Source organism: Danio rerio, chromosome 25 (assembly GCF_049306965.1).
Source record: "Danio rerio strain Tuebingen ecotype United States chromosome 25, GRCz12tu, whole genome shotgun sequence".
NCBI lineage: Eukaryota > Metazoa > Chordata > Actinopteri > Cypriniformes > Danionidae > Danio > Danio rerio.
In genome coordinates this window covers 40,122,501-40,131,434 of record NC_133200.1, presented here as the reverse complement: position 1 = coordinate 40,131,434, position 8,934 = coordinate 40,122,501, and the positions used below count along the sequence as shown (strand labels likewise).

Below are 8,934 nucleotides of genomic sequence, written 5' to 3'. Positions count from 1 at the left end.
ATGTTTGAAAATACGACCAGCACTAAATATCGTATAAAGCCCAGTTCAGTGCGGTGTGCTGCAGGGCTCGCTATTAGGACCATTGCCTTTCTCATTGAATCCTGGTGAGGAATGGCTGAAATGATGACATGATGATGCTCTAATTCTACATTTCCATGTTTTAAACTAATGTGATGAAGTAAGAGCCAGATAATAGCACACTCTCTGCTAGATCAATAAGCGAGACTGCAGTTAGTTATGAATCAACATTTATTAGTTATAATAACTGTATGTACACCAATGGTACAACACAAATTGATATGCATGAACACACGTTTATTTCACAGCTATGACACAGGAATCATTTATTCACCACATTCCTTTATAGTCTTCTCTCCCTTTGCATTAAAAAATCACATCACAAAACGGGTGAGGAGCAGAAGAGAGACGAGTTTACACCGTCAGAGATGTACACCATCGACTAGTGACGCTTCCAGATGAACGCGGTTAAGTAAGAATAATACACATGGGTTATCCTAATGATGCTGGACATTGTGCCTGTCTCTGTGTGTGCGAGATATACGGAGTGCAGACGTCAGACAGTGTGCTTTAGAGAGATGTTCCAGACGGTTGATGAACACATAACACAGAATCATAGAGAAGACTATCACGAGGTCTAGCAGAAAACATCCTCAAAAATATAGCGTGGGTATTTTGAGATGCCATATATAATATACAAATATCTTGCTTTTTCGAGTCGCATGTTAGATTAAAATTTTTAATTTCTGACATATAAATGCAGGACACACACACACACACACACGCACGCACACATATATATGTATATATATATATATATAGATTTCTGTAGGGAAGAATAAAAACATTCCAGATCAGGATATGAGACTGCTGAAATGAGAGTTAAACTACGCTTCTAGACGTCTGACTAGAGTATTTAATGCAGCACGATGAGGGAATACAGCGCTACAGGATTACAAAAACACTTTCATTAAAACGCTCACATCAATTAAACACTATCTCCACGAGTCTACGACTGAACATATCATACTGATGTTACCCACGATCAGAGGCGCCGCTAGGAGTTCTGGGCTCCGTACAGTACATTTCACCCAGTCAGAATCTCTCGCTAGAAAATGCGGGATGGTAGATTTATTGGGGCCCTCGGGGAGCGTCTGAGCCCCCGGTTTCCAGCACTAGCAGCGCCGCTGCCTTCAGTATATACACAAAGTGCAGGGAGGCACTTCAAAACGCATGCTTTACTTTAAAAACTGGTGCGAAACACTAATGTCCATGCAGCTAACAGTGAGATCAAACACGACGGAGGCTCAGGGGCCGACGCTGCACACGTCAGCCTAAATTCACATTACGGTGTTCATATGGCGCTTGTTTTCAAGATTACAACACTGTTTAGTTAGCGAACCGATTAGACACATTAGGGATCTAGAATCCATTTCTGGGATTAGCTGTGATTTCGAATGTGAATCTCTGATTGGCTTGGCGAGGTATGTGAACGCGTGTGATTGGTCGATCGGACAGTGATGATTTGCAGCATGACGGGGCTCAGAAACAGTCGTCTGGAGGAGATGAAAGAGGACGGACATCCAGAGGTAGCGTTTTGGATCAGCGCACATATAAAATCCTCTTTAAGATGATTCATCGTGATACCGCCAGTGATTCGAGCCTTGGTGAGTGTGTTTTTCTGAGGTAAACTCTTTTAAAAGGGATGCGAAAGTGCGATAAATGAAATAAAAAACAGCGTCAGCAGTAAAAGACACGAAGGCATCAGGTATTTAAAAACACTGGATTATAAAAACAGGTAAACATCGATCCTCTCCAGCATGCGCTTCACTCTGCAGCAGGAGTGCTCATGTCCCTGACGGATACACCGGGGTTATGGAGGAGCCTGAGTTACTTCTACATCTCATCAGCCTTGGGGAATGTTCTGAGCAGATGTGGGCTAGTTTAGAGATGGCTGTGTAAATCGGTTAATGAAGCCAAACCTGGTTTAGCGTATATAAATGAGCCGCGTCAGTTTGATAGATGCACTTCTGGAGCTCGTGGTTTGGTTGTGCAATATAAATATATATATATTTATGACTTGTGCTTTATTAGGAATGAAAGGTAAGGCTTGCATTGCATATTTCAGTACATCTGAAGGGCTCTGGTTAAACCTGAACTGTAAATATACTGGCCTGTGCTCTTGAGACGCACACACACGTGTGCCGTACGGTCGTCTGTGTCCTAGCAACACCCTATGAGGCTGATGAGAAACGCTGTGATTGGACAGAGAGGGTCTACGGTGAGCGAGGAGGTTGATACGGTGAGCTGCTACAGGCAGTGTGTGTCTGGAAAACACTCCTCAAACATGAAGGTGTTGAAGTGTACTGGCGTGGAGAATACTTTACACAAGCGTGTCAGCTTTTGGCCTCACATTCTCGTGTTACGCGTGTTTAGATTTAGTTAAAGAGGTTAGAAACGAACAGGAGTCATCTAGGAAAGCTGTTTGTGCTCTATGTGCATGGATGTAGGTTGGTTGTCTCTGCTTTTGGGTTGGGTCGGGTCGGGGGGGGGGTTTAATCGTTTTTCCAGGGTTCTTCCTCAACGACTGTGATCTCCGCAGTCGAGCCGTTGGTGGCCGCCAAGGTTACCTGAAACATCACACACATCTGAGCACACGGCCAGAAAACACACACACATGTCTGGAGCAAAGATTTCTGGGACTAGCTGATGTTCACTTTCTGCTAAATCTGCAGCCTCTAGTTCTAGATTAATAAGACGTGTCCTTGTGAACATCACTGATACTAGTCTCCAAATGGAGCCCAGATTCTGATTGGTTGTTCAAGTATTTAGTTCTCTTTGCTAGTATAAATCATCCTGAAAGTTCCTCCTTATCGTTCCTCATAATCCACTCCTTCATTTCTGCAATATAACATGGCAGTCAGTGCTACTGCTTAGAAATCTGTGCTCCAAAACTAAAGCTGTTCCATATAACTGTGATAAAAGCAGACAATCGAACACTCAACGACAAATACACACACTGTGATATGATAAAAAAACTTGCATTAATGAATACAAACACAAGGTACAACCATCTTACAAGCATGTGTGAGTGGTTATGTGGCGGGGCCTCTACGGTGGATTGCAGTTTTAGATAACCTGGGTTAGTTTGGGTTAAGTTCAGATTCACATTCAGAGTGCGCAAACACAAGACAACAGCAGCAGGAGCAGAGATGACGAGAGAACCCAGAACACAAGCTAACCATCTCACAACATGAGCAAAACTGATGTCGACTGATAAGCCCACGTATAAAAATACCAGAGGAACTTACAGATCATACTGGAGTGTTTTTGATCTGCACTATAGTAAAGTACATTGATTTATCCAACATGGAGATTCTACAGTTGCTATGGTAACACAACAACTGTAGTAACTGATATATTGTGGCGATTCTACAGTTGCTATGGTAACACAACAACTGTAGTAACTGATATATTGTGGCGATTCTACAGTTGCTATGGTAACACAACTGTAGTAACTGATATATTGTGGCGATTCTACAGTTGCTATGGTAACACAACTGTAGTAACTGATATATTGTGGCGATTCTACAGTTTCTATGGTAACACAACTGTAGTAACTGATATATTGTGGCGATTCTACAGTTTCTATGGTAACACAACCGTAGTAACTGATATATTGTGGCGATTCTACAGTTGCTATGGTAACACAAAAACTGTAGTAACTAATATATTGTGGTAATTCTACAGTTGCTATGGTAACACAACTGTAGAAACTGATATATTGGGGAGATTCTACAGTTGCTATGGTAACACAACAACTGTAGTAACTGATATATTGTGATGATTCTGCAGTTGCTATGGTAACACAACCACTGTAGTAACTGATATATTGTGGCGATTCTACAGTTGCTATGGTAACACAACTGTAGTAACTGATATATTGTGGCGATTCTACAGTTTCTATGGTAACCCAACAACTGTAGTAACTGATATATTGTAGCGATTCTACAGTTGCTATGGTAACAACAGCTGTAGTAACTGATATATTGTGATGATTCTGCAGTTGCTATGGTAACACAACCACTGAAGTAATATATCAGTTACTACGGTAACCCAACAACTGTAGTAACTGATATATTGTGGAGATTCTACAGTTGCTATGGTAACACAACCACTGTAGTAACTGATATATTGTGATGATTCTACAGTTGCTATGGTAACACAACCACTGTAGTAACTGATATATTGTGGCGATTTTACAGTTACTATGGTAACACAACAACTGTGGCAACTGATCTATTGTGGTGATTCTATAGTTGCTATGGTAACAAAACAACTGTGGTAACTGATCTATTGTGGTGATTCTACAGTTGCTATGGTAACACAACAACTATAGTAACTGATCTATTGTGGCGATTCCACAGTTGCTATGGTAACGCAACAATTGTGGTTAGTGATCTATTGTGGCAATTCTACAGTTACTATGGTAACATGACAAATAAACTAATACAATCAAATGACCCAATACTGTAGTTCTCTACAACTGTAGGGTATGTTTACTGTAGTAAAACTAAAGTATACTACAGTATTTAATACAGTGTATTGATTCACCGTGGATAACACTAGTGTGTGCTGGGGTGTTCAAGAGTTTTATATGCTAATAATAATCATAGGGTGGTTAATAAACACTACAGTATGTTAGTATGTATAGTTCATGGTATAAAAAAAACTTTGTTAGCAACATGCAATATGCTGTAATATTATTAAAATAAGCTCCAAGAAAAGAAGCAAGCATATGTTAATACACACACACACACACACACACACACACACACACATCCAGCATTCATGTGATGTACAGATATGCAGTCATGCAGAAGAGCAGTGCAGCGCATGCAGAGGTGTGTTATATGGATGTCTCTACGTCCGTAAGCGTGGCTTGTACCTTGCAATCATCTACTAAGCCTGTATTTTGAGCAGCAAAGACGCACTGGTTGGAGTTGTTTTCATGATGGTTTTTGAGGTCATCATAGTAGGACTGGGTCTTGGTCATCATCTCGATGTCGTCAGTCTTCCCGTGCTGGGCGTCCAGAGCGTCCAGCTCTGCCTTGGACAGGTGATAGACAATACCTGCGCCGTACGAGTCTCCCACCACATTCACTGAGGTACGGAAGCGGTCCCTGAGGAGACATCAGCACATGCTATCACAATAATACGATTTATTTACATTAGCATTACACTCAACTCAACTGTGGCTTCTGTCAGCTAGTGTATGGCTAGGGGACGGAGTATGAGTTAATCATGCTAGATGATCTGCAGATGGAGAATACTCACAGCAGCCAGTCCACCGCCACCAGCAGACTGATGTCCTGAGTGGGCAGGCCCACCGCCGTCAGGATGAGCAGCATGGTGACCAGTCCAGCACTGGGAATACTGGCGGCTCCCACACTGGCGAGTGTTGCTGTAAGACTAGAAGAAGGATGAGAATACAAACACTTCAGAGCCTGTTCACACCACACATGATTTAGATTCTGCTTTTAACTGTGCATCATCTGGTGTCACCAGCAGGTGTCCTGTCACCAAGCTAACCAAAAGCGAGTGCTGAACATCATCAGCGTGCTCCTCCACAGTGGCGTCCGGAGCTTTGAACTGTGCTTTAATTCTCACTGGGTTCTGATTGGCTGTCTGTGTTTTTAAAGGTTGTAGATTACACGAACACAACAACTCAAACTAGATAAACTTCCAAAACTAGCACCGATGAGTGACGCTCAGCCCATGAATGGGGCTCAAAGCAGAGTGAGGCAGCAGAGCCCAGCGGATGCTGAAGTGATCAGCCCTGTCAGAGGCAGACCTGAGCAGCGTCTGGTGTCTCTGAAGCGTCTGACAGTGGGATGTTTATCGTCAGATACGCTCTGCACACACTTCAGGGAGAGCGAGAGAAACACTGAGACCATCTGCTGATCTTCCACAGGCAAAACTCCAACTGATTAGCAGGACGGGGAGCGTCAGTCGCTGCTTCTCCTAAAATAAAGGCATCTTTGGCAAACATTTTCACTTGCAGAAATATCTAAATGTGGACAGTTCATCGTGATTATTTAAGTGCAGCTTGTGCCTGTAGATCAACAGGAGATTCACACACCGCCAGTCTCTCTCAGGAGGATGCTTCCATCACAGTACACAGTACGTAAAGCATCAGCACACAGTGCTTCAGTGTTAATAGCATTAGCCAATCAGCTGGCATCATATGGGTGGTGTCAAAAGGGGGCGGAGTGGAGTAACTGAGGAAGAAGCTGTTAAGGCTCCACCCACATGAGAAAAGGGCGTGGCACAGTCGAGTAACTGAGACATAAACTGTACAGACTCCAACCACCTCTGGAAATGGGCGGAGCACAGCAGAGAAATTGAGGCACAAGCTGTAAAAACTCCACCCACATCTAGAAAGGGGCGGAGCACAGGAGATTAAACTAGGCAAAGCACCACCCACCTCTAAAAAGGTGCTGAAGTACAGGTGAGTACCTGAGGCAAAGCTCCACCCACCTCTGGAAAGGGGGTGGAGTACAGCGGATTAACTGAGGCAAAACTCCACCCACCTCTGGAAAAGGGGTGGAGTACAGTGGATTAACTGAGGCAAAGCTCCACCCACCTCTGGAAAAGGGGTGGAGTAGAGTGAAATAACTGAGGCAAAGCTCCACCCACCTCAGGAAAGAGGGTAAGGTACAACAGATTAACTGAGGCAAAGCTCCACCCACCTCTGGAAAAGGGGTGGAGTAGAGTGGAATAACTGAGGCAAAGCTCCACCCACCTCAGGAAAGAGGGTAAGGTACAACAGATTAACTGAGGCAAAGCTCCACCCACCTCTGGAAAAGGGGTGGAGTACAGTGGAATAACTGAGGCAAAGCTCCACCCACCTCAGGAAAGGGGGTGGAGTATAGTGGAGTATGTAGGGCAAAGCACCACCCACCTCTGAAAAGGGGTGGAGTACAGTGGAATAACTGAGGCAAAGCTCCACCCACCTCAGGAAAGGGGGTGGAGTATAGTGGAGTATGTAGGGCAAAGCACCACCCACCTCTGAAAAGGGGTGGAGTACAGTGGAATAACTGAGGCAAAGCTCCACCCACCTCATGAAAGGGGGTGGAGTATAGTGGAGTATCTAGGGCAAAGCACCACCCACCTCTGATAAGGGGTGGAGTACAGTGGAATAACTGAGGCAAAGCTCCACCCATCTCAGGAAAAGGGGTGGAGTACAGTGGAATAACTGAGGCAAAGCTCCACCCACCTCTGGAAAAGGGGTGGAGTACAGTGGAATAACTGAGGCAAAGCTCCACCCACCTCAGGAAAGGGGGAGGAGTACAGTGGTTGGAATAGGCCATAAGTTGTGATGGCTCTGCCTACTTTTGAAACAGGGGCAGGGCACAGTGGAGTAACTAAGGCATAAGCTGTAAAGGCTCCACCCACCTCATTTGCATTTTAAGAGACACTGAAAAAAATAGTTTTGCTTTTACCCAAATTTGTGTACCTACAGCATGGTAAAGTCACACACACACACACACACACACACACACACACTGAAGACATCTTGTCAAGATGAGGTGTCAACATTAACTGTGTTTTGTATCAAGTCTTACCTGACGGTGACGATCTGTCCAGGGTCTAGATCGATCCCGTTCATCTGTGCGATGAAGATGGCGGCGACCGCCTCATAGAGCGCCGTTCCGTCCATGTTGATGGTGGCTCCGACTGGAAGAACGAAGCGCGTGACTCTCTTATCAATGCCCAGGTTCTCCTCCAGACAGCGGAACGTCACGGGCAGAGTTCCAGCACTTAAAGGGTTAAAGAAAAATCAAGATCCCATAATGCAGAGCAGAAATACAAGAATAAAGACATCAGAGAAGAGGCGGAGGGATAGTCCTCCAGTGTGGACTATAACTGATGTGCTGTGCTCACAGACCTAGAAGCGGTTCCCAGAGCGGTGATCCAGGCCTGGAAGATGCCCATGAAGAAGGAGAAGGGGTTTTTCCTGACGATGGCGAAGTAGATGCAGGGCAGGAATATGGCTCCGTGGATGATCAGACCCACGATGACCGTGATCATGTACATGCCCAGCTGCCGCGCCACCACCTCCAGATCCTTGATAGAGATGATCTTCCCACAGATCAGGCAGGCGATGCCGAATGGAGAATACCTGCAAGACAAGTCTGAGTCTGAACACACACCACACTAGCCGAGCTTCCACACACACAGATCCTAATGCACATGCTGGATTACTGAACTAAAACAAACGCTTGACGGAAACACCAACATCTGCAGGAATGTAGGAAATCTGCAATGAACAGAACCGATTATGAACAACTCTGTTTATAAGAGCTTTAAACACACACACCGACATCATTTATATCCTGTAAATGGGATCACAGTTTTCCTAATGAATCTAACTCTCATGTTTGTATGGAAACACAGCTACTGCCAATGCAAAGCCCGACTCCAGCACTGCAGGACTGACCACATGATCATGATGACCAGCTTCATGACGATCTCATTGAGGATGTTGAAGAAGTCGATCATCAGTCTCGCCTTCTCCCCCATCTTTCCCATACAAATACCAAAGGCGATGAAGAATCCGATCAGACCTGGAGCAGACGGAGAGATGCAGATCAGGAATAATACAGAGTTATCTAAAAATAATTATGTGTGTGTGTGTGTGTGTGTGTGTGTGTGTGTGTGTGTGTGTGTGTTCTCGTACCCAGCACATTCATGCCGCTCTTGAACTGCAGGGATTTCTTGTCTTTGAAGATGGGTGGAGGTTTGGTGGCGTTGGACAGATACTCCGACATGGTGCTGTTGGTGTCGTCCAGATCCGGCTGAACCTCCACCTTCTTCACCACCGTCTGGATCTGTGCATGTACACATCAGCAG

The 8,934-nt window shown here is 44.7% G+C and overlaps 1 protein-coding gene across 2 annotated transcripts in view; it reads right to left on the bottom strand.

The window, feature by feature from the left end:
- Positions 1-231: 231 nt before the first annotated feature.
- Positions 232-8,934, bottom strand: part of slc1a2b (solute carrier family 1 member 2b) — a 40,273-nt gene continuing 31,570 nt past the window's right edge. Inside the window, 7 exon segments of one of the 2 annotated variants that reach the window (NM_199979.2) lie at positions 232-2,648; positions 4,967-5,201; positions 5,356-5,490; positions 7,647-7,841; positions 7,970-8,203; positions 8,522-8,648; positions 8,762-8,912. In NM_199979.2, the coding sequence (NP_956273.2) occupies positions 2,574-2,648; positions 4,967-5,201; positions 5,356-5,490; positions 7,647-7,841; positions 7,970-8,203; positions 8,522-8,648; positions 8,762-8,912 (1,152 nt within the window). In that variant the 3' untranslated portion in view covers positions 232-2,573. 2 annotated transcript variants of the gene reach the window in all.